At 35.1% G+C, this 26,779-nt stretch overlaps 1 protein-coding gene across 4 annotated transcripts in view; it reads left to right on the plus strand.

The window, feature by feature from the left end:
• ERBB4 (erb-b2 receptor tyrosine kinase 4) overlaps positions 1 to 26,779 on the plus strand; it is a 1,218,836-nt gene that overhangs the window by 816,029 nt on the left and 376,028 nt on the right. For all 4 annotated transcript variants that reach the window (XM_043910154.1, XM_043910156.1, XM_043910155.1 and 1 more), the window contains exon 4: positions 16,181 to 16,315. In XM_043910154.1, coding sequence (XP_043766089.1) covers positions 16,181 to 16,315 — 135 coding nt within the window. The remainder of the gene's footprint in view (positions 1 to 16,180; positions 16,316 to 26,779) is intronic.

The following is a 26,779-nucleotide window of genomic DNA, read 5'->3' on the forward strand; positions in this document are numbered from 1 at the left end:
CTGGGAAATCCCCCTTACTTTTTTGCTTTTCTCTAAATCATAAAGCTACCTCACTTTCCCTTTCTATTCTCTATCACTAGGTAGAAGAGCTAATAAGACTTGATAAGTGAGATACAATATCAATATGGTTATTGGTGTAAAGCCTGAATAATTATAGAGGAACTCCCAGATTTATATAAAACATTATTTATCTAAAATATTTTTTTCAATTTAAATCTAGGAGTTCTTCAATAAATTAGATGTGGTAAACTGCCAGCCAAAGAATGTAACTGGACCACAGGTGTGCTTGGCTTTGTATAGCAAATGTTTAAAAGTGGGATATTTACCAATAAATTCTGAATTCCTGATGCCGTGAAAAAAACTGAACTCTGGCAACCCTAGGCTCAAACTGCCTCTGGGTAACACTTTTGGATGTGGGTGTAGTTGTAAGAGTGTCTGCATTTGCCACGGTTCCACCCACTCCTATATTTTAGCCTTCCTCACCTTACCCATTGAAGGCCAAGCCCAAGAAGACATTAGAGTTTAAGACAGAATTCTGTGTTTTGCTAATTAGAGCATTTAAAAGAGGAGGTGTTGTAGAATGCTTTATCACTCAGACCTTTTACCAAAAACTTAATAATGAAATGAAAGTCGCTCAGGCATGTCCCAGCTTTTTGTGACCCCATGGACTGTAGCCAGTCAGGCTCCTCTGCATGGGATTTTTTTCAGGCAAGAATACTGGAGCTGGTTGCCATTCCCTTCACCAGGGGATCGTCCCCACCCAGGGATTGAACCTGGGTCTCCTGCATTGTAGGCAGATTCTTTACTGTCTGAACCACCAGAGTGAAGCCCAACAAAAAGTTAATGTAGGCTATTTAGATAAATCTACAGGAAATTTATGGTTTTGGTTTTTATCATCTTTTTCTCATTCGTTTTCTTAGAATATAGTCCTTTTTTAATTTATCAAATGAGTCACAAGGCACTACTTTTTGGATTGACTTCTCTTTGAGTACTTCTGAAAAGAAATGTTGTTTGGCATAAAAAAAATTAACTTGATACATTTTCTTATTATAAACATGCATTTACCACCTGTTAGCCAAATAGATTCAAAACTGCTGATTAGCAAAGTTGAGTGAATTAGTGGATAAAATGTATAAATAAATAAACTTCTATACTTTAGTATGTCTACATTGTGTGGAAGGATTTTCCTTGAAAATGTGCCAACTTTTTTTTTTTTTCCAACTTTTGGATCACATCTTATTATCCTAGCTGTAATTAGAAATCTTGTGAAATTAAGAAACATTAAATTCAATGAGTTTTCAGCATCGGAAATTTGCCCAGAGGCACCCAGCGGATTGGTCTGCCCAGGATTGGGTTTTCACAGACTTCTCCCTCCTCTCCTCCTATTCACTCTAAAAGGGAGCGTCTCTTCCACTTAGCTAATTAATTACACCTGCCAACAAGCAGATGGTTCTGTAGGCTTTGAAGCAGGGAAATAGCTAGGTGCATATCAGAGATGAAGCTCCCTTCAGTTTCACTTTAGATTATAACTCTTGGAGCTTCAGAGAAAAGAGAATATTAAATGATTACGAAAGGAACATTTTAATTATTTTTTTTGAAAATGTATTTTAAGGCATGAAGATGTTGTTCTTTTTTTATTTCTGATCTCAATACAAATACACTTTTATAATAATTATGTTTAGCATCTAGTTAGGAGCAATACTTGCCAGATGTTGCAGTCCAATTGTTCTGAGCCTTAACGTAAAATGAGAATAGAGGACCAGGGCCACTTAGAAAATTGCTGAGAACAGTTCTCAAAATATGATAACTTTTAAGTAAATTATATTTTTATGTTGTTGTTTAATTATAAGGAAAGATGTATATGTAACGATGGTAAAGTAGAACTGAAGCCACAAGTGGTACTCCTGCTAACATCAACACTAGTAGTCCAGATTTTTATGCTGATCTAGCTTTTTTTTCACCCCCTTTTCACCCCTTTTCTTCCTCTTGTATCTGAAGCTTGGTAGCTTAAAATAGAGATTATCACAGGAGATTAATTTTCTATGTAGTTCTACTTTATGTGTTAGAAAATTTTAGTGAAGGACTTCGTATTTGGAAGATAATGAAGTCTTTGAAATGTAATGCATCCTTTTATTAGGGGTAGAATAAAAATTCATCTATGTATAGTATATACTTATCTGGTTTCTCAGTATGTTTATGAAATTAATGTAAATAAATTTCCCCAACTTCCAAGTAAAATCACCTACCTCCTTTTCCACTATTAAAATAAAACAAGTTATCTTATACACATATCTAAAACTGAATATACTTATAATAAAGAAAGGAGGATAATTTTTTAAAAAATGTATACCCCAGGAAAATATTTCAGTCATCTTACAATATTGAGTTGTATACAATTCAATTCAGTACTATTACCTATAAAGAAGATACCTTGATAAATATACATTTTACCATGTTTTAATTTTTTAATTCCTTTTCCTTCATGTAAACCATTAAAATGATTAGAATTTAAACTTAAATTCTCATTGATTTCATTTCACTAATTTGAATGTTTTGCTCTTTTGTACTCTTTGTATTAACTGCTTAACAGCACTTAAGAAAAAAAAAAAATATATATATATATACATATATACAGAGAATGCAGATTTGGTTAGGAGAACCAGATGCCCTGTATATCCAAATTACCCATTTTCATATCTTTAGAAATCCAGTTGCAAAGAACATAGAGACAGATTCTATTCTGGCTATGATTTGGATAAGGTAATTAAAAATCATTTTACCCTATTTATTAAAATGTAGCTCCCCAAAACTAAGCACATATAGAGTTTCCAGAGTACTTGAACATAATAACATTGCCTTTCTTTTCTTTAATTCAGAGTGTTTACTTAAGTAGGCTGAATCCTTGAAATTTTATTGTGCTGCCTTTTCCTATGTGTCTACTTTCAACAGAGGCAAAAGGAAGGCACCTCCAATAATGAGATTGGGATGTAGTCCAACCATCTAACAGAGCCAGGATGTTTTTTAAATACACAGTTTTTCATGCAGAAAATATACCTTAAAAGCATAATTTTACCTTTCAACTCAATAAAGTATTTTCAAAAAGACTTCAGGGAAATTACTGTGACTTCTTAATTATACTTAGAAGTAGATTACATAAGCTAAAGTTGTGCTTCATCTCCGCTTAAACTCGCCTCCCCCACTTTAAATTTCTCAGTCTTTCCTTCCTGATATGGAAGGGGTATAGAATAAAGTTTAAAAGCAGGACCCCAACTCAGCAGGCAGAATGAGCTGGAATCGTAGTTCTCTAGAAGACTGAACTCTCCAAACTTTTCTTATCTATAAAATTAGATTAGTATTAATTAACTCATAGGACTCCTGTAAGAATTGAGAGAAATATTAGATTAGAAGTAAATTCAAACAGTGGCAGCATTACCAAGAGCTGTTAGAGGGAGGTGATTAACAGTGGGCTTCGGAGCATGGTGAGCCTTTAGATCCTACTTTGATCTCTGTCTCTGTATGAGGCAGTTGCACCTTGATTTATCATTCTGTGTTTCATTTGTTATGTTTTGGGGCTACAGGAATCCTAACTAAAAAAGAAAATTCTGGATTCAGCATCTTAATTAATGTAATGAGTTCCCAGAACCTATACTATGCTCCTAAAAGGGCATCTGAAACTCAAGTTGAAAGTAATTGTTGAAAATAAGTAAACACAACCCATATATAACTTGGTCTAAGAATCCTACCTCAAAAGTGTATTTATGAAAGGGAGCAGAGATAATTTTCAAGCAAGACAGAAGCAATCAGCTTATCAGAGAACTTTTCTTATCTTCCCCTTCATAGTAATAATAATAATGCATGGACTGAATGTCATCTAACAGACACTGTGATGAGCATTTACATGTATTAACTCATTTTCTCCTTATAATTTCCCTGTGAGGGAGGCATTGTTAATACCCATATCCTCATTTTATAGATGAGGGAACTGAGACTTGGGGAGGATAACTAACATAACCAAAGTCTCACAGGTCATCTATGGGGGGAGTCTTGGTTACCCACAGGAATGAAGCCTCTGCAACATTTTATATTCCCGTAGTTTTCCCTTCTCAAATGTCAGCTCTCTAGTTGACTGAACCATCTGACATATTATGCATCTTGGCACTTGGGTCATTTCTTCATGTCCAGTCTCCAAGAGCAGCCAAATACCCAAAATACATTTTAAATCATTATTTATTAACCCTGGAAGCATTTTATGGTGGAAGCATTTTAAGATAAAAGTATACCTTAATTTAGAAGATAATGACAGTACAAGCTACAGAGCTATACCATTGTATAGTGGAGTCATCTTTTATGACATCAGAAGTCACAATATGAAAATTATCAGAGTGGTGTTACTAGGATCCATAGAATATAATTATTCATTAAATATTCTCAAAGAACTTTTATGAGCTTTTTCTTCACATATTTTAAGTATGTAGCTTTAACTCTTAAAAGCTCTGAGCAAATATGGGGGGATAAATTGGGAAATTGGGATCGACATATACTCACCATTATATATAAAATAGCTAACTAATAACCTAAAGTATAGCACAGTAAATTCAGTATTCTATACTGGTCTATATGAGAAAAGCATATAGAACAAGGGTGGATATATGTATGTGTATAACTGATTCACTTTGCTGTATCCCTGTAACTAACACAACATTGTAAATCAACTGCAGTCCAATAAAATTTTAAGAAAATGAATAAAATAAAATTGGCCCTGAGTGACAGAGCTTATATATGACAGGGGAAAAAATATTTTAAGTAGAAGAAGGTAAGGGAAAAGAATACATACCGTGCTATTCCATTTATACTGGCAAAGAGCTTGCCTAGTGACTCAGATGGTAAAGAATCTGCCTGCAATGTGGGAGACCTGGCTTTCATCTCTGGGTCAGGAGAATCCTCTGGAGAAGGGAATGGTAAATCCAGTATTCTTGCCTAGAGAATTCCATGGACATAGGAGTCTGGAGGGCTAAAGTCCATGGGGGTCACAAAGAGTCAGACACAACTGAGTGGCTAACACACACACACACACACACACACACACACACACACACACACACACACATCACATCACATCCATACTGGCAAAACTAATATGTGGCAACAGAATAGTGGATTTGGGAATGCTTGATTGAGAAGGAGCCAGGATGACTTTCTGGAGGAACAGAAATATTCTTTATTTTTGTCTGGGTAGTGACTACATGGAGATAGATACATAAACACCAAACACACATATATTTTAAAAACATTGAACTTAAGATTTGTACATTTGACCATGATTTAGTGACTCAAACAAAAAAAAATAGATATAATAATTTAAAACTTTATGCAAACCAATCTAACTTCAAAACTCTTCCTCTCTCCATTTTTCCATGATACCTGTTATTTCAGGTTTTGAAACCTGTGCTTTACAAAATGATAACTAGTCCTACTCAGTTATTATTTTCTAATTGTTTTTGGATTAAAACTGTGCTTAAAAGAGATAATCATTGTAGACTTATCTGTGGGTTTTGTAAGTGTTCTAGGATCTGATTCTTTGCACTCATATTTTATGATTTCTTTATTTTATAATTTTTTATTTATTATTTTTGGCATCACTTTAATGTTATAGATATTTTATCAGAGACACTCAGGCCCCCAAGCCATGCATTTGTTATTTTTTTACTAGTCTTATATAGCCTCTTAAAATGGTGATGCTTGTGATTGTATTATAATCATTCTACAAGATTAAATCATTCTGCTTTCTCTTGCTTGATTTTTTATTGCAAGTCCTAGCTTGCCAGCAACAAACATATACAGCAATATTATTTATTGTTATTATCATCAAGAAAAAGTATGCTTTTCTGAAAAACTCTAAAGAAAGTGAAGAAATCACACATTGTGAGAAGTTATTAAAACTATATAAACTAATACTGTAGGTGAGATATTTGAAAGTGACCTTGTAGTATAGCCCAGGCTTACTGTATTAAAGTCTGTAAATAAAAGGGACAAATCATTTCCAGACACTAATAGGACTGTCCCCCTTATTGGTAATGAAAGCAATGAACTCTACTGATTTGTTTTACTGACGCAGTTACATTTTCTGGAAACTTGGATCAGTTACTTAAGAAGATTGTTGTCTGTAATAAAGGCTTTTGGTGGATAGGGGAATAAAAATGTTTGATATTTATGCAAGGGGTATTCTATTTTAATAATAAGCAGATAGAAAATGTTTCATTCTTTCTCTTTATTTACCTTTGATTGTGTTCATCTCTCTTTTATTAGATAGATATGGTGACTCAGCTGGTAAGGGATCTGCTTGCAATGCGGGAGACCTGGGTTTGATCCCTGGGTTGGGAAGATTCCCCTGGAGGAGGGAATGGCTACCGGCTCCAGTATTCTGGCCTGGAGAGTTCCATGGATGGAGGAGCCTGAAGGGCTACAGTCCATGGGGTTACAAAGAGCTGGACATGACAGTGACTTTCACTCTCACTATTCATTCATTAATATGAATTTTTTCATTCAGCTTCTCAAAGCCATAATTTTCTGTTTATTTTTATAATTTTTATATAGTTTTAATGCATTTTTCTAAAATATTATTAAGTACCATTTCCAAAACACTGAGTCAGACCCCCCTACAGGAAATTAAAGTTAGGAGGGTAGGTACATCAATCACTCAGTTGTTTACTAATAACCTCAAAAAGAAATCAGTTTTACCACAGTGCTTTGTAAATGTTTCACACATAGGAATATCTATTTTCAGGTAAATGGAAATAAACCTCTTCCCTTAAAAATTATACTTCCAAAATAGTATGCTAGAGACTAAACTTTATTAATCCTTGGGGAGGTACACATTAAAATGATACCACTTACCACTAACCAGAATGGCTACAAAAAAATAGAAAAAACACAGCTTGACAAGGTTAAGAAGCAAATAGATCTCTCATACTCTACTGATGGGAATATAAGTTGGCAAAAGCACTTTGGAAAATTGTCACTGTGGTCCAGGAATTTCACTTCTATGTATGTCTACAACATAAATGTGTATGTATTGTCACTAAAAGGCATATCCTAGGATGTTCTAGTAGCACTAGAGGTAATAGTTCAAATGTGAAAAATATACGACCCAGATGTCCATGCAGAATTAGATAAACAAAACATGCAATACCATACAGCAACGAACATGAACAGTATAGGTGAATTTCACAAACATAATTTTGAGTAAACGGGAGCCAGACAAGAAGAATGCATGTAATATTATTCCATTTATGTACAAAGTACAAAAATACGTGAAAGTGATCTTGCTCAAAATTAGGATAGAGATTTCAATAGGGAGTGAAAGCATGAGAAAAGCTTCTGTTGTGCTGGAATGTTCTGTTTTTTGATCTGAGTACTGGGTACTTGTGTGTTCAGTTAGAAAATTACTTTGCATATGATAGATGCACATCTTTGTACGTATGCCTGTGTGATTGTTAAGTCACTTCAGCTGTGTCCAACTCTTTGCGAAGCTATGGACTGTGGCCTGCCAGGCTCCTCTATCTATGGGATTCTCTAGCCAAGAATAATGGAGTGGGTTTCCATGCCCTCCTCCGGAGGATCTTCCTGACCTAGGGACTGAACCCACATCTCTTATGTCTTCTGCATTGGCAGGCAGGTTCTTTATCACTAGCACAACCTGGGAAGCTGCTCTGTATGTGTATTGCACTTAAACAGAAAAGTTGGAAAAAAAATTTTGCACTGTTTAATTCACAAGATTTAGGTTTTGTATGTATGTACAAAATGCCAAGAGATTTCTTCTGAGTCAGTGTGGCAGAGACTGCTTGTGGTGTCCCAAGTCCATTATAACTGTGTAACTTTTAAACAGTATTTAGCTTTAGCTAGTCATAAGACTACTCAGTACATAAACTGCAATTCCTTATGTTTCATGGCCAGCTGTGGCTCCATGACTGAATTCAAACCAACAAGACAAAAATATAACTGTCTTGTGGCAGTCTGCAAGGATCCTCATTAAGAGACAATATAATCAGTAAACAGCTATTTGAATAATTACTAAATATAAACTGTAATGTAATCAATAATTGTGTGACAGAGCCTAAGAATACAATATTCCCGTTATAGTGTTGAACAAACTGAGTCCATAAATATATACAAGGTCAAACATCTAGTAAGCAAAGAACTAGATTTTGAAGTTAGTTTTATCCAGCTAATTAGATTGAGTATTATTGTTTTATACTCAAAGCCCTAATAGAGAAATATTAATCTATCTCTCTACCTACCTACCTACCTATATCTATCATCTTTTTATCTTTCCATCTACCTATAGTATGCAATATATTATAAGTGTGATATATAAGATGAATTCGTGGGGAGGTTGGATTAGAAGCAAAATGTTGAATCTGCTATGAGAATATAGAAGTAGCAGGGAATATAAAAATAATAGGATAAATTAAAATAAACATGGGAATTTTATTTAGGGTGTCATGACAGATTAAATACTGAGGTGAAAGAATTAATTATAAATCTCAAGTTTTGAGTTTTATAGCATGTTACTTTGATTGTAGCGGAAATATGGAAATACAGGGGGAGTATAAGTTTGGGAGAAATCATTACAAAAAATATTAAACATGTTGACACATACATAGAATTATATAATAAAGTGAGAGAACAATTTGAGAAGGAGATTCTATATTTGTAATATAAGGCCAGTTACAATGCAAAATTTATTCTAAAATTTTCCAGAGACTAGGAATGTCTAAGTCGATTACTACCTCCTTAATGAATTGATACATTAAGATCAAACTAATTTTGTTTAATATTATATATAGTTATAGTGTAATCATCATCTAGTGCATAAGGAGAAGATATCACTATTGTGTTATTATTTAAGCAACTAACAGCGTCTTACAAATGTTAGTCATGTTCTGAAGATATCAGTATTATTATAATCTTCAAAAGTATTTGAATTTCCAGTATGTGCTTGACACTTTCTTTGGTACCAGGGCCCCAGAAAGATGTATATTGTGGTTCTTATCCTCCAGAGACCTATATTATGCTAAAGAAAAGTACACAAAAGAACAAAGAAGGTGAAGTAGCATTTGCTTTGTTAGATGAGTGATCCAGATAATCAGTGTCATAAAAGTTAGAGGCACTTCTCCAAAAACTAAAAGGTCATGGTAGACTTCTCAGCAAAGCTAGGACTCAAGCTAAAAAGTATTTGATTGGATTTAAGCTAAAACATTGGATCCTGAAATGTGTATTAATACGTTGGAACATTGTAGAGAGAATTACTGAGCTCCATTCAATTGAAATAAAGATTATTTTTGCTATAATTTTCTATCTTAAGCCGACTTTCAATGAATGTTCTAATCATTTCTTCTTGAAATTGCCTTGCTCTGTTAAAAAAAACTGCCCACTGTTTCTTCCTAACATTTGGTATCTGCATCATGAGCTTTTGACTCTGATCATTGAGCTGAAATACAGAAGGTTACATCACTCATTTACATTATCACCCTCTCCCCACTCCCAATACAAATGTGACATTTCAATTTTGCACACTTCAACTCTCCTTAAATCATCTGTATAAAAACTTCAAAGCTTGATTGATGATGAATGAGCCATTGTCTCCTCAAGCACCCGGTTCTCATTAGCCTTTAGAGTCTCAGCTTATTAATAATGAACCTTGAGGGCTGAGCCAGTGGGGTAGCAGCAATTCATTGTGCTCCTAGCTGAAAGGTCTGGGTTTGGGAAAGATACAGAAATCTCTGGACCAAGTCCATTCCAGAGATGATGTATTAAGTATCACAGGTGGATGATGTGAGCTATATTACTTTTGTATCATTATCTGCCAACAGACTTTCATGGCTTAAGGTGATGACAGTGAAAAAGATGCATTGCTTTATGTCTGAGGAAATCCAGTAACTGCTTCCTGTAGCTTCATCTTGAAGATGGACTTTTGCCACTTTGGGTTTTGACTTCTTGATTATGACCTTTGGCTTGGATAGGCAATGAAAGTCTGACATATGCATTATTCAGAGGTTCTCAATTAGACAAGTGCAATATTTTCAATCTTTATTTTTATTATCATTTTAATTCTAAGGTTGACCTGTAAACACACACATGCAAAAAAAGGCATTTAGATATACAATCAAGGATTGAGGTTTAGTATTTCATCCTTGCTTGTGTTTGATAGCTTTGTGAGTAAAAGGAAATGTTTATTATTGATACCAATCATATAGACTAAAGTGGAATACAACTAACTGCACTTAAAGTTATAATCTTTACTTTGTAAAAAGAGAAAGACATTCAACCTTGTTTATGAATTGTGGCTGGTGGGGTCAAAGCAATTTTGTCAACTTCTTAAACTGAGGAAGAAGGTCATATTAATCTGTATTTTCAGCAGGGATGCTACATCACAATTAGGATGTTTCATACAGGGCACGGGAACAAATGCCAGGATTCAGTATTTTATCACATTTTCTTTTGAGAGAATATATTTGCAAAATGTCAGTGATTCTCTTAATGGTCATTCACCCCCCCCAAATTCAGTATAATAACTAGCATTTGAAAAGAAATGAAAAGTACAAAAGAACTTATTTAAATAACACAAACACTCGCTTCTTCATTAGACTCATGCAAATGAGAATTGAGGGAAATAAATGGCCAAATGTACAATCTTTGTGGAGTGGAATGCTAAGACAAAGCTACTTTATGCATTCTCTAGAATGTCATATTGTCACTTTACACTCTTCTAAAAAATGATTGAAGTAGCAATGTGAGGTAGATTTATGCTGCTGCTGCTAAGTCGCTTCAGTCATGTCCGACTCTGTGCGACCCCATAGACGGCAGCCCACCAGGCTCCCCCGTCCCTGGGATTCTCCAGGCAAGAACACTGGAGTGGGTTGCCATTTCCTTCTCCAGAGGTAGATTTATGGTTCAGTATAAAACATGCGTTTAGACTCTTGTGTAGCATGAATTAGATATTTTGCACAGGTTGGGGGAAGTTTGCCTTTCTCTGACTGATCAAAGTCATCTTTATTCACCTGATAAATAATAATGGAATTTGGTGAACAAAATGGGTTTATGGATGCCAGTTCAGGATGGGGAACACGTGTAAGTCCATGGCTGATTCATGTCAATGTATGGCAAAAACCACCACAATATTGTAAAGTAATTAGCCTCCAACTAATAAAAATAAATGGAAAAAAAAAAAGAAAATTTCCTAGTATACCTTATAAATATTAAACATTCTACCTGTAGTAATTTTGCACATTATCAATTAACAGCTTATATAAAGAAAGCTCTTTCTAATTCAAATTATAAAAACTCTAACCTCAAAATTATGTATATAATATATAATTTTATACACAAAATATTATATATTTTTTTAATGAAGCAAACTTTTACAGTGCATCTGACTTGTGCCTACAGTTTTGAACAAAACAGATATGACTCCTGGCTTAATGAAATGTGGGAACCAGTAAAAATGACCTCAGTTCAGCAGGCACTCAGTCATGTCTGACTCTCTCTGACCCCATGGACTGCAGCACACCAGGTCTCCCTGTCCATCACCAACTCCCGGAGTTTACTCAAACTCATGTCCATTGAGTCGGTGATGCCATCCAGCCATCTCATCCTCTGTCGTCCCCTTCTCCTCCTGCCCCCAATCCCTCCCAGCATCAGGGTCTTTTCCAATGAGTCAACTCTTCGCATAAGGTGGCCAAAGTATTGGAGTTTCAGCTTCAACATCAGTCCTTCCAATGAACACCCAGGACTGATCTCTTTTAGGATGGACTGATTGGGTCTCCTTGCAGTTCAAGGGACTCTCAAGAGTCTTCTCCAACACCACAGTTCAAAAGCATCAATGGCATTGTTATACAAGACAGTTTTGTTCTGTAAACTTGCTGGAAATATTTTTAAATAATATGATAAGACAAATAGCAGATTTTTTTTCCTACCAATTGTTTCAGTGACCAAGAATCTATTTGTGTCTGTCTTTATTTACTCTGATGTATTTCCTGCAGGGAAAGTGAAGTTAAATGGAATGAGATTAGTGTACCTTGAAATCATTTAATTATTCAACATTTTTTTGAGTCCTTCTATACTTCCAGGCATCTTTGAATTTCAATTAAATTTGTGCCTCATTTGCCTAGATTCCTTTGAAATTGTCTTGTGTCATGATTTTAAAATATAATTATTAATCACAATTTCATGCTGCTAGTGGAATAAAAACTCTTGGTATAACAAATTTGACACAAGCTGTTAGCAAAGGTATAGCCAGACATTTTTCTGGTATCATCCTAGATAAATATCTTAACAAGATTTTCTCTTTTTCTAATCTTTGTCCCTTTTTTTCTAATCTAAACAGATAATTTTAGAAAATCTTTTATGGTCAATGACTTTATGGCCTTTCCTAGTGGCTCAGATGGTAAAGTGTCTGCCTACAATGCAGGAGACCCGGGTTCAGTCTCTGGGTGGGGAAGATCTCATGGAGAAGGAAATGTCAGCCCACTCCAGTACTCTTGCCTGGAAAATCCCATGGATGGAGGAGCCTGGTAGGCTACAGTTATGGGGTCGCAAAGAGTTAGACATGACTGAAAGACTTCTTTTCACGTTCTTTCATGGTCAATGAAGGTAGAAACTTTAGCTACCCCTTTTGTCTGGTAAATAATCTGTGTCTTTTAGCAACTTTCTTGCAGGTTAGTACCTTTCCCTAGAATTTTTTTAGTCCAGCAATAAATCTAACTGAATATATCCACACATAACATATTAATTAATAGTCTAACACTAACACTGTATAAAGTTATGAAATAAATGTAAATGATATAAATGAGTAAATTCAATTTGACATTATTTCCTGATGCATATTTAGGTAATCAAGTTAATCAAAAGAAAATATAAGATGAAGTGGACACAAAACTCTTCTATAAATTTCAATACAATACACACTTTCTGATTGTGAAATTATGGCATTCAAAGGCAGATTATGGTCTAAGCCAAACATAAAGAGGGGGAAAAAAGACTATTTTCAGGGAAAATATACACATGCATGAATAAGCTATCTATTATTAAGTACTAAAATGTTATAAATCCTCCTGACTAGTAATTGCTACCAGATGCTGACTTTTGAATTCAGAATGATAAAAATATCATCCAGATTGATCATGATTATAGTCTTAATTTAAAATTTGAACATGTAAGATTATACTTGAATTATTATTGCCTCTTTTTTAAATCCTTTTCCATGTATAAGCCAAGCTCTTGAACAGAGTATTTCTAAGAAATAAATGTTGACATTGGTAGCAGATTAATTTTGTTGAAGAAAGGGATTTGATGCGATTATTATTCAGCATAATATAATCTGATTCTTTTGAATATTTCTAGATAGGAAGTTGTAGATGGATTCTGTGTTCCTTCAGTATGAACTATTTGAATTAAAAAGTGACTCCTGAAAAATATACTCTTTCTACAATGTTTGAGCTATTACATTTTCTATTCACATTTTTTTAAAGTAGAACTTTTCCAAATCTAGACTGAAAAATGACCTTTGTTTCCTGGATAGCAGTCAAAATCTCCTTTCTTTGTCAACTAATGAAGAATTATTCCTAGAGCAGAAGAGCATCACCTAATGTCTCATGAGAAAGCTATTAATATGAGATCCTCACATTTCTTAGATAGAAACTTAATGCCAAACATTAATGCAGAAATCCATTTTCACAATTTTTCTTACCTATTACATCTCCCTTCTTGCTTTGATGAAGATTGTATGGTTAGGTCATGAAAAATAATGAACTGGGTTGTAGAAGTAGAAAGATGATCTAATTTCTTTGTTTCTTTTTTTTCCCCCCTCCCACTTGAGAAAATGGATCCAATTGTCAGTAATAGAATTAATAATGGAAATGGGATTGATTTTAAATGTAGACAATCCTGCAATGTCAAAATTAATCTGAAAGATTTTATACATGCAATGTAGTAAGGCACTTTATATTTGACCTCCAATCTTACTTCCATAAGTGCCTTTTTTATGGTGTTACATGTTCCTTTCATTCTTTTATGCCCCTTTTTGGTTTAAGGGGACTCTTGGCTTCCCTCATAGTTCAGTTGGTAAAGAATCCACCTGCAATTCAGGAGACCCCGGTTCAATTCCTGGGTCAGGAAGATCCCCTGGAGAAGGGATGGGCTACCCTCTCCAGTATTCTTGGGCTTCCCTGTGGCTCAGCTGCTAAAAAATCTACCTGCAATGTGAGAGACCTGGGTTCGACCCCTGGGTTGGGAAAATCACCTGGAGATGGGAAAGGCTACCCACTCCAGTATTCTGCCTTGGAGAATTCCATGGACTGTATAGTCCATGGTGTCGCAAAGAGTCGGACACGACTAAGTGACTTTCACTTTCACTCAGCCTTCACTTTCTTTAAAGGTTTAGCTTGAAATACTGCACAGGAGAGGGCTTCGCTGATGGCGCAGCGGATAAAGTCCTGCAATGCAGGAGACAAGAGATAAGTGTTCGATCCCCAGGTCAGGAAGATCCCCTGGAGAAGGAAACAGCAACCCACTCTAGTATTCTTGCTTGAAAAACCCCATGGACAGGGGACCCTGATCACAGGGTCACAAAGGGTCCAACATAACTGAGAGACAGCATGCACTGCACAGCAGAGATGATTTTCTTAAGGCCAGCACAGGAGACAGAGTTGGTTGATATCTTGATATCGCATCCCTCAGCTTCCTTGCTAACACCCCTGCATATTTTGGGTTTTGTTCGCATAGCAATATGTCCACCTTAAGAATTTCTCGCTCAGCCTAGGATATTGTTCTGGCCAATAAAATGCAGATTAATCCTTGGGGAAACATCCCTCTTCAAATCAAAAGCCACCTGCTCATTTTTTTGTCTTTATCTTGCCTTGAATTCAAACATCTTTAGATGCAGCAGTCATCTTTTGCCTGGAATGAATACAGCCAACATACATAGTAGGTTGTGGGTACTGCAGAGTAGCTAAACTAATATCCACAACTGCCTCTGATAAGTTTCTTATCATGTGAAAAAAAATCATCCGTTATTTATATAAATCACTGTTAATTGAATTTTGTTTTTTGTATCTGACTGCTTTATGGACTGTTATACGATTTCTCTTGCTTTTATATTGACAGGAAGAAAAAATGTAGTATATATTGAGTAGGAAGATGCTATATGTATTTCTAATCAATTTCTCAAAATGATAAGAACAGTATTTTCAGAGGGAATATCTACCTTTTTTTCTGGATAATGTAAAGCTATCTGTACAAGAATCTATGTATATAATCAGCCACTGTTCAGAGGGGACAAGGTAGCTGATTAAGGCCAGTGTCGTAAAATAAGAGTCAAGTAAAAATTGGTTTTGGTGCATTGTATCACATAGTCATGTCCTGTTGCAATGAACCAGAGAATATATATGATATCTTGCTTTGTATTGTTCTTAAAGAATAATTGGCAATTCTATTGACTGCATTGGAGATGAATAAAGAACACTTTTGTGATTGAAGCATTAAATTTACCTTCCATTTTGTGCTAATTACTTACCTAACTGACTCCAGTCAATGTCACATTGACTGAAACAATATTTTTAAGGGAAATTTGGCAATTTGCAGAAAGCCTTTAAAATATTCACAATCTGTGAATGTTATTTGTAGGAAAAAAAATTTAAAGAGCTAATCAAAGACAAACAAGTTAAATTACCAACAAGGGGTGATTGGTTAAATAAATACTGTTTAAGGTATACCCTGGCATATCATATTCTCCTTAGAAATAACACAGAATAATATTTAATTACCTTTGAGTATTCACCATTTAGTATTAACAAAATTATCAGGTTATGAAATATATGTGCAATATTATTCCAATTTCAGAGGAAATAAAATAGAAAAGAGACTGATAGCATCTGTTCCAAACTGTGAAGAGTGTTTCTGAGTGTTTGAATTATGAGTGACTATTTTTCTTTGTATTGTTCAATGTTTTCAAATTTCTGCAATCTATATGACTCAGGAAAAAGGTATTTTATAAGAAATCTTGACTATTAACAAAGTAACTGTAATTTAACCCTGAAGATAGCTTGAGTAAATTATTTTGATTGACTACCTTTCATCATCAAAATGGTTGACAACAAATCTATGTTTGTTTGTTTTAACACAGAAATCCTAAATGGCGGCGTCTATGTAGACCAGAACAAATTTCTTTGTTATACAGACACTATTCATTGGCAAGATATTGTTCGGAATCCATGGCCTTCCAACCTGACCCTGGTGTCGACAAATGGTAGCTCAGGATGTGAGTAGCATTATCCTTTTCAATGTCTCAAAAGGTTCTTCTACCTCTTGTTTTCACAAAAGTGGCTTATGTTTATTATGTCCTAACCAATATTTGAATTTTGGCTGCATCCCGTTCTATATAATAGAACAAGCTTTTTACTGTCTACTAAGCTCTTTTTAGAATCATACTCCTCCTTTACAAATTCTCATTTTCTTAACTGGATCCCTTCTGCTCGTTCTAAATCATGTTACCATATTTCTAAGGTCTAAGCCTACGGCCTTTTGTCTATAAACTTAAGGCTGGTGTGTAATTGCTGCTTCAACTCTTTGTGACTGAGAAAATGGTGGTAGGACAAAAACGTACTTTCCTACTTAATGTAATTTTTAGTTAAAAAATAGAAACCAGTGAACATTTTAGAATTTCTAAGCCTTCATTTACCCACAAAACCTGCTTGGTAATACCTTATGACAATTCTAAACACTATAAAACGAGTGGCGAAATATAGATTTCATGCAGAAGAATTTCATTATATTCTGATTTTAGTCAGCCTAATAAACCAACCAATTTCCCATTCTTAAAAGTGTTTAGTGTTTCTATCACAGATAATTTATTAGATTCAGAGTATTTAATATGATTAAATGATAAGCAAGTAATATTTGAGCTATCATTAAAACCTTTGGAAATTATTCTGCCTGGATTCCGTTTCATTTTCATAAAGCAGGCTATATTGTCCCTACATTTATTATTACTGACATTTGTATGAGAGCAGAATCTTTATCAAGTGTTAACTTGAGTTTTATATTTCTTATCTATTATTATGGGTATCTCATATGAAATCATAAGTATCTTCACACAGTTCAATAATTATTTGCAATAGTGCTAATTGTGTTATAACACTTTTGTAGAAAATCAAACTACAAGGGACAATTAAATTTCTTGATGGTCCTAATAATATAACAGGGAAATATGAATATATTTGATCTAAACTGACAGCTGTGTTTCTAATAAATGGCTAAAATTTTTAGAAAAAAACTAACATAATCTGCTTGTCACCTTTGAGCAGAAATTTATATATGATATTATCTTTGTTCAACAGTGTTCAAGTTGCATACCTTGTAAAATTACATGTGAATCAAAAATTGAATCTGTTCATACTAACAAAGCAAATGATGTGCTTCAGAAATGGCTTCAGGTTTCAGTCTGCCCTTATTATAGTATGATTTATATGAAAGGGAAAAATCATAATGTTTGGATAAGAGGAAAGGCCTACTGAATTTCAGCTTATCAGTACTGGCCTCTAATGCATGAGTAAGATCAAGCAAGGATGAAGCCCAAGACAGAAGGAAGAGGTATTGTCATCACCAGCCTTACAGGATGTAGAGCAGCAAGGTCTGAGGGATTTGTATCACTTTCATAGACAGCATCTTTTTTTGTTATTCTTTTCAAGGCAAATTTGAATATTGGTGCCTGTAACCAAGCAACATGAGCTGTGTTTGCTTTTGAGTGCAAATGATTGCTGGTACAAAAACTGTAAATACAGAGTAGATTCACATCAATGATTCTTTATAGATTAACTGCCAATTGCTTAATGACATTATTTTTTACATAATGTTCTATTTGCTGACACATTATACATAGTGCATGACACCATAGCTGATAGTAATCAATAGCTGGTCTAAGTCAAGTGGGCCTAAGGAAGCATCACTATGAACAAAGCTAGTGGAAGTGATGGAATTCCAGTTGAACTATTTCAAATCCTAAAAGATGATGCTGTGAAAGTGCTGCACTCATATGCCAGCAAATTTGAAAACTCAGCAGTGTCCACAGGACTGGAAAAGGTCAGTTTTCATTCCTCCAAAGAAAGACAATGCCAAAGAATGTTCAAACTACCACACAATTGCTCTCATCCCACATGCTAGCAAAGTAATGTTCAAATTTCTCCAAGCCAGGCTTCAATAGTACGTGAACCGTGAAATTCCAGATGTTCAACCTGTATTTAGAAAAGGCAGAGGAATCAGACATCAAATTGCCAACATCTGTTGGATCATCGAAAAGGAAGAGAGTTCCAGAAAAACATCTACTTCTGCTTTATTGACGACGCCAAAGCTTTTGATGCTGTATATCACAACAATCTGTGGGAAATTCTTTTTTTTGTTTGTTTGTTTGTTTTATTTTTTATTTATTTTTTTCAATTTCTCCTTTATTTATTTATTTTTTTTTTCCAGTGGGTTTTGTCATACATTGATATGAATCAGCCATAGATTTACACGTATTCCCCATCCTGATCCCCCCTCCCACCTCCCTCTCCACCCGATTCCTCTGGGTCTTCCCAGTGCACCAGGCCCGAGCACTTGTCTCTTGCATCCCACCTGGGCTGGTGATCTGTTTCACCATAGATAATATACATGCTGTTCTTTCGAAACATCCCACCCTCACCTTCTCCCACAGAGTTCAAAAGTCTGTTCTGTATTTCTGTGTCTCTTTTTCTGTTTTGCATATAGGGTTATTGTTACCATCTTTCTAAATTCCATATATATGTGTTAGTATGCTGTAATGTTCTTTATCTTTCTGGCTTACTTCACTCTGTATGATGGGCTCCAGTTTCATCCATCTCATTAGAACTGATTCAAATGAATTCTTTTTAACGGCTGAGTAATATTCCATGGTGTATATGTACCACAGCTTCCTTATCCATTCATCTGCTGATGGGCATCCATGTCCTGGCTATTATAAACAGTGCTGCGATGAACATTGGGGTGCATGTGTCTCTTTCATATCTGGTTTCCTCAGTGTGTATGCCCAGAAGTGGGATTGCTGGGTCATATGGCAGTTCTATTTCCAGTTTTTTAAGAAATCTCCACACTGTTTTCCATAGTGGCTGTACTAGTTTGCATTCCTGTGGGAAATTCTTAAAGAGATTGGAATACTAGGCCCCCTGACCTGCCTCCTAAGAAATCTACATGCAGGTCAAGAAGCAACAGTTAGAGCTGGATACGGAATGACAGACTGGTTCCAAATGGGGAAAGGAGTATGTCACGGCTGTATGTTGTAACCCTGTTTATTTAACTTATATGAAGAGTATATCATGTGAAACGCTGGGCTGGATGAAGCACAAGCTGGAATCAAGATTGCTGCAGGAAATATCAAAAACCTCAGATAAGCAGATGACACCACTCTTTTGACAGAAAACGAAGAACTAAAGAGCCTCTTGATGAAAGTGAAAGAGGAGAGTGAAAAATTTGCCTTAAAACTCAACATTCAGAAAACTTAAGATCATGGCATCTGGCCCCATCACTTCATGGCAAATAGATGGGAAAACAGTGGAAGCAGTGACAGACCTTATTTTTTTGGGCTCCAAAATCACTGCAGATGGTGATTGCAGCCATGAAATTAAAAGACGCTTATTCCTTGGAAGAAAAGCTATGACTAACCTAGACAACATATTAAAAAGCAGAGACATTATTTAGCCAACAAAGGTCTGTCTACTCAAAGCTATGGTTTTTCCAGTGGTCATGTATGGATGTAAGAGTTGAACTATAAAGAAAGTTGAGCACCAAAGAATTGATATTTTTGAACTGTGGTGTTGGAGAAGACTCTTGAGAGTCCCTTGGACTGCAAGGAAGTTCAGCTAGTCAATCCTGGAGAAAATCAGTTCTACATATTCACTGGAAGGACTGATACTGAAGCTGAAGCTCCAATTCTTTGGCCACCTGATGTGAAGAATTGACTTATTGGAAAAGACCCTGATGCTGAAAGATTCAAGGCGGGAGGAGACGGGTCAACAGAGGATGAGATAGTTGGATGGCATCACTGACGAGATGGACTTGAGATTGAGTAAACTCCGGGAGTTGGTGATGGACAGGGAGGCCTGGTGTGCTGCAGTCCATGGGGTCACAAAGAGTCAGACACGCTGAGAGACTGAACTGAACTGAACTTACTGTGGCTTTATCCTGAGTCAGTTGCTTCATTTATCTTCTCCCAGTGGTTGATTATTGGCAGTTCTTGTGGTGGTAAATTCAGCTTCCACATTGAGTTCTAGAACTACACACCACCAAACAATCAAATCACCCAAGTTAAGAATTTACTAGGCATCATTGGTTTCATCTTATCTTTGGTTCTTGGCATTTATTTAATCACTATTGATACTGAATTTGCCTATTTCTTTATTAAACATACGTTTAAATTACCATTGCTGTAGTTCAGGATTTCATCTGTTGCCTGAGTTATTGGAACAATCTCTGAATTCTTAATATTTTTTGAGTCCATGACCTCGTAGCAGTCTGATGAAATCTATAGTCACTTTCTCATAATATTTAAATGAATAGGTACAAAATAAATGTTTTATATTGTAGATCAATATGCATAAAATTAATAAATTTATAAAGGATTACAATGAAAAAAGTTATGTTGAAACTCACCAGTCAGCATACATTAAGTCTATAATATAGCAATATGCTTTTTTATTATATTACATAAAGTATTCTAACAGTGGAATTAATAATCAGTGCAGTTTGAAGTAGTGATTGGCATAAATAGTATTTTAAAAAGGAAAGTCACTTTAGCAAATGGTGTTGACAAAACCAGATAGCCACATGTACAAAATTGAAATTAAATTTTTATCTTATGCTATATATCAACATGAATTAAAGATCTAAATGTAAGACCCCCAAACTAATGTAACATTTCCCCCATCAAGTTCAAGAACCTCCTAACTTCTATCCACAGACCTTTTAGAGGGGTCCAAGGATCCTTGGTTGAGAGCCCTGTATTTAGGTACTCATCTTTCCTTTAGTCCTGACTACTCCACTGGACAAAATGCCCGCAAGTGCTCAATTTAATGGAAATCTAACCATGGCCTTGTCTAAAAACCATCACTGCAAGTGTTATGTAAGGTCAAATCTGAAAAAATTCAAAGGCTTGGACTTTTCAGCAGATTCCTACTTATTTCCCCCCTTTATGGAATGAGTTTTTTCAATTCTTTTGTCTGTATTGCTCTTCCTTTTCTGTTTGCCAGACAAAATTTTGTTCATACATTCAGACACTTGTCATTGTTCTCTCTTCTAAGAAGTATTCTCTCCTACTGTCTAGATTAGGTAATGTCTTCTGTGTAACCCTATAATGACCAGTGCTGAACCCTGGCATGCTGCCTCACTCTAAAATAAAAAGGCCTTGTAGAGAAGGCCCAATTCATCATTCTTTCCTGTGTTCTAGCATATGATAGGTGGATTACAGATATTTACTGAATAAATAAATAAATAAGTGAAATAGATCAGGTCATAAACAGGAAAATCAGATGGATTCAAATTATATTTTCTTCCATCCATCATTTATATTAAAGAGAATAGATCTGAAAAATAAATCATAATCAACAGATAGGTAGCTTATACATTTCAGGTATTTTTCAGGTAAGTATGCCAATATGGGTCTATATGCTTAATTTAATTTATATAAGTTACACTATTTCTATTAGTTATATTTATGTTCTATTTGCATGTGTTATTATATTTATAACGATTATAAGATAAAATGTATGTCTGTGTTTCCTTTAGTGTTTAGAGACACTGATTTGTGTAATAATTGTAAATATGTACAAATCACATAATTTTGACAAAGAATTTAATAATATTTGATTACTAAATTATATTTTGCAAGATATTTCTTAATTATGCTTTTGGGTATGAGTACAATACTAATTCTTAAAGCAGAAAAGTGCAGTGTTTTCAAGAGCAACCAGGCCGTTTATTGACATAATGTTTTGACTATAACTGAAACATTAAGGAAAAGTTTTGAAGTGTCTGAAGTTTAAGTTTGAAGTGTTTGAAGTTTAATACTACTTATTTAAAAATATGTTATTTCAGAATAATTATAACCAAATGGTATTTTTCAAAATACTTGAGAAATCTCAATCTAAACTTTAGCAGATTAAAGAATAAATGAGAGTCTTCTTTCTCATACAGATCCCTAGCAAGACTGATAGCATTCTAACATTATTGAATAGCTACATTGATAGGGCCTATTAGATAAATTACCCTTCACACTGAAAAAACCATGTTGTGAATGATGTTTCACTTATTTGGAACTCTATAATGATACTCAATAATGTCAAAATGCTGGAAAATAGTCACTCACTAAAAATTAGGCAAATCCAGTAAACCAGAACCTAAATATGAAAAAATAGATGACAGTATGTTCTAAGAAGATGTGTAGTTAAGAGAATGGATTTAGTAGCCAAACAGGTTTGTTTGAAATCTAAGTAGTTAGCTTGAAATCTAACTTGCCTCTTAATATTAATAGTTATGTGACCTTGGGCAAGTCACTTATGCTTTTAGAATCTCAATTTCCACAAGTATAAAAGGAGAGTGTCAAGAACTGAGCTGAGCTGCAAGACTTCATGGTGGTCAGTTAAAATAAAGAACCAATAAGAAGATAGTACTCACGCTTTTAATCACTCGTGGCAGTAGCATAAGCAAGAAGCTACACTGGGGACAGTGTGAAGTCCATTGTGTCATTTTTTACCAGAAAACAGAATGGAGGAAAAGTGTCTTAAAGTACCCCCACCCCTCTAAAGACATTTCAGCAAAGGCACCCAAGGAAGGCATTTGATATAGAGGCCTCCAGATGGAATATCAACATGCTTTTGGCTGGTCAGGGAGCCATGAGTTCTTCTTGACTGCACTCCCTGTAGAGACTTCACCATCTTTGCTGTGAGGAGGGCTGCTCTCCTCTGTGAGGTTAGCCAGATAAAGCCTTTGTAGCTATTCGAGGCTGTGCTTGAAATATCACACATAGGTTCCTGGCTAGGAGCTTATATTATCAACTTTCTAGGGTTATTATGGGTTATTGTGAGGAAGGGTTTATTATGAGGAAGAAATGAATTAATATGTGTCAAATCTTGAGTGATTTCTTATGTTAAAAGAATAAAGAAAAAACTGAAAGAAAGTTGCTCGGTCATGTCTGACTCTTTGCAGCCCCATGAACTCGAGCCTGCCAGGCTCCTCTGCCCATGGGATTCTCCAGCCAGGAATGCTGGAGCAGGTAGCGATCCCCTTCTAGAAGGGATCTTCCTGGCCCAGGGATCGAACCCAGGTCTCCCACATTTCAGGCAGGTTCTTTACTGTCTGAGCCAGCAGGGAGGCAAAGTATCTTCTGGTTTTGATTTGTTTTTTCATATGACTTGGCCATTGCGCAGAATTATTTTTTGTAATATAGAACAGTGATATTTTCATTGTATATTAATTATTTGGCATTTTATTGTGTTTCTGTTTCATATGTTTTAGCCAACAGAAGATAATATTTCATAGCTTTTTTTTTTTTTCTCGCTTATTTTATTTTATTTATTTTTTTTTTATTTTTTTTTTTTAATTTTTTTATTAGTTGGAGGCTAATTGCTTCACAACATTTCAGTGGGTTTTGTCATACATTGATATGAATCAGCCATAGATTTACACTTATTCCCCATCCCGATCCCCCCTCCCACCTCCCTCTCCACCCGATTTATCTCACAGAGATGCTGAAAGGAACCGTGCTGACATGCTGCAAATCTTAGTCTTTTTCTCTTTTTAGTTTGCACCAGATGCACCTCTTATTCTCAATTGCCTTCTAAAACCAAATACTAGCTACTGGCAGAAGTGGGAGTGTGAGGGAATTGGCAAATTCATAAAAGACGTGAAATTCACAAACATAATCTGAGAACTAATCATTTGTTTAAACCAGATGTTCTGCCTACATTAAAACCATTAGTAAAGCTTAAAACTGTATTTATCTTTTAATGACTATTGCCTGTCTTAATAATTGCCTGCTCCTAACTATTGCATATTGTGTCTTACATAGATAACTTTGATGAACTAGAAAATAATCAAATATCAAAATATAGTCAGATCTGATTTTATTAGTATATCAACTGTTGTTACTCCTTCAATATTAAAATAGTTACATAAAACACATGAACATTTCAAAGTTTAGAATTTCATAATAAATGAAAAGACAAAATTTATCCACAGGATAAATTTCAGTGCAGCTTCACTTTTTGTGTATTATATACACATATACCCACTTTCACATAAATGCATATATAGAATCAACTTATGTGTGCTTTTTTGAGTTTTAATATAAAAGTTTTAATTAGAAAAATATGAAAAAAACATTAGAAAGCATAAATTAACCTGCATGAACTGAAAAGACAATTCTCTGAAAAGGTGTATAAAATAAATTCTTCATGAATCTCATCTGACAAAACAAAAGAACTAAAGGTCACATTAAATTCAGGTGCAATTTTTCTAAACAAAATATTAGCAGACAACATAATCTTGGAGTGTATTTTTTTAAAAAATAAGAGCAAGTGGAAGTTATGCCATCCTTTAATGCTGTTACTGAGAGAATAAAGACTTGAACCTGACCCTTATCTGGGAAGGTCTTTATAAGAAGAGGTTTTCCAGGTTGACTGAAATTCACTCTAGCATAAACCTTTATGTAAAAACATTACAGGGTACAACATAGCATCCTTGCTAGCTCGGGGTTTTCTGGAATAAGAGTGCATTGTTTCACTTTTTGAGTAAAATTTTTGTGACAGATTTTTATTTTCATCATGTGCAACACTTTTCTTTCAATTAACTTTTTGTCAAAGAATATATGTGTGTAAAACCAATGAAATATGATCTTTGCTTTATAGAAAATAATAGAATATTCCTCAGGGGTACCACACCCCAGGTGGCAAAACAGAAAAACTCTCCCACAGTAGAACTTTCTTAGTTCAGTTCTCATATTTATCATGCATTTCCATGTGACATTTTATTTTATTGTGAATCATATATATGTACATATATACATATGCACATTTATATATAATATATATGAGGCTTACCCAGTGGCTCAGTGCTAAAGAATCTGCCTGCAATGCAGGAGACACAGGTTTATTCCCTGGGTTGGGAAGATCCCCTGGAGAAGGAAAGGGCAACCCACTCAAGTATTCTTTCCTGGGAAATCCCATGGACAGAGTAGCCTTGTGGGCTATAGTCCATGGGTTCTCAAAAGAGTCATGACAGAGATTAAACAATGACGAGACTATAATATATATGTATAAAGGAAACAAATGTGTGTATAAACACATACACTTACATATACACACATTTGGTCACAGTATTTTATGATTATACATTAGTTTTCACTTTCCTTTTACATGTGAATCACCGAAAATCTGGAATAAATTCCATAGTCTTTCCACTCTGGCCATATTCTCTTACTGCCAACCCCAGCCTCTGCTACGATGACTCCAGTAAACCTCATGGCGGTGCTTGAACACTCCAACTGCTCTTAAGTGGGGGTACCCACTGCACCCCGAGTTTCCTCAAAGAATAAATGAGATTAGTGATGAACATGATTTTTCTAATAATAATAGTGCTTATTGAGGGGCAGAAAGACCCACAATTGGCTTTTGTGTTCCCACTCTTGAGTTACAGGTAAAGATGCCCCTGACTTACTGGGACCCTCTGACCATTTCCAGACCTTTAGGGCAGATACCTTTATTGTCTCCTAGATTTGTTGCCCCCTCTCTCCAGGAAAAGGGTTATTTCATTTTGTTTCTATATTTGTAGAAATATTAATTAATTGCATAAGAAAATGCCCACTTTACGCATTTAATGTATATAACTGGCTTCCTTAGAAAATAATATATTGTAATGTCCTTAGAAAAGTTTAAATAATACATTTCCCAAAGCATCATTTGTTCAGTCTAAAATTATACCATGTCAGAAACATTCTGGTAAATGTTTAACAACCTCTCTTCACAAAATAAGGAGGAAAACATGACACTGATTTCTAGAGTTTGCGATTCATGGTATAAATATTCCTAATGTTATCCTTTTTTAACAACCAATGTAGATTTTGGAAGAAATGCCCACTTAGCATGCATTTAGGGAGTATTTCCAGCATACAGATTCAATAGCCATGAACTAATCAGGAGATAATCACATTGATATAATGATGTGATAATAATCAGATAATCACAATGGTGTGTGTGATCACTTACCTAGAGCCAGACATCCTGGAATGTGAAGTCAAGTGGGCCTTAGGAAGCATCACTATGAACAAAGCTAGTGGAGGTGATGGAATTCCAGTTGAGCTATTTCAAATCCTCAAAGATGATGCTGTGAAAGTGCTGCACTCACTATGCCAGCAAATTTGGAAAACTCAGCAGTGGCCACAGGACTGGAAAAGGTCAGTGTTCATTCCAATTCCAAAGAAAGGGAATGCCAAAGAATGCTCAAACTACCACACAGTTGCACTCATCTCACACACTAGTAAACTAATGCTTAAAATTCTCCAAGCCAGGCTTCAGCAGTACGTGAACTGTTAACTTCCAAATGTTCAAGCTGGTTTTAGAAAAGGCAGAGGAACTAGAGATCAAATTGCCAACATCCGCTGGATCATCAAAAATGCAAGAGAGTTCAGAAAAACATTTATTTCTGCTTTATAGACTATGCCAAA

Source organism: Cervus elaphus, chromosome 8 (genome assembly GCF_910594005.1).
Source record: "Cervus elaphus chromosome 8, mCerEla1.1, whole genome shotgun sequence".
NCBI classification, from domain to species: domain Eukaryota; kingdom Metazoa; phylum Chordata; class Mammalia; order Artiodactyla; family Cervidae; genus Cervus; species Cervus elaphus.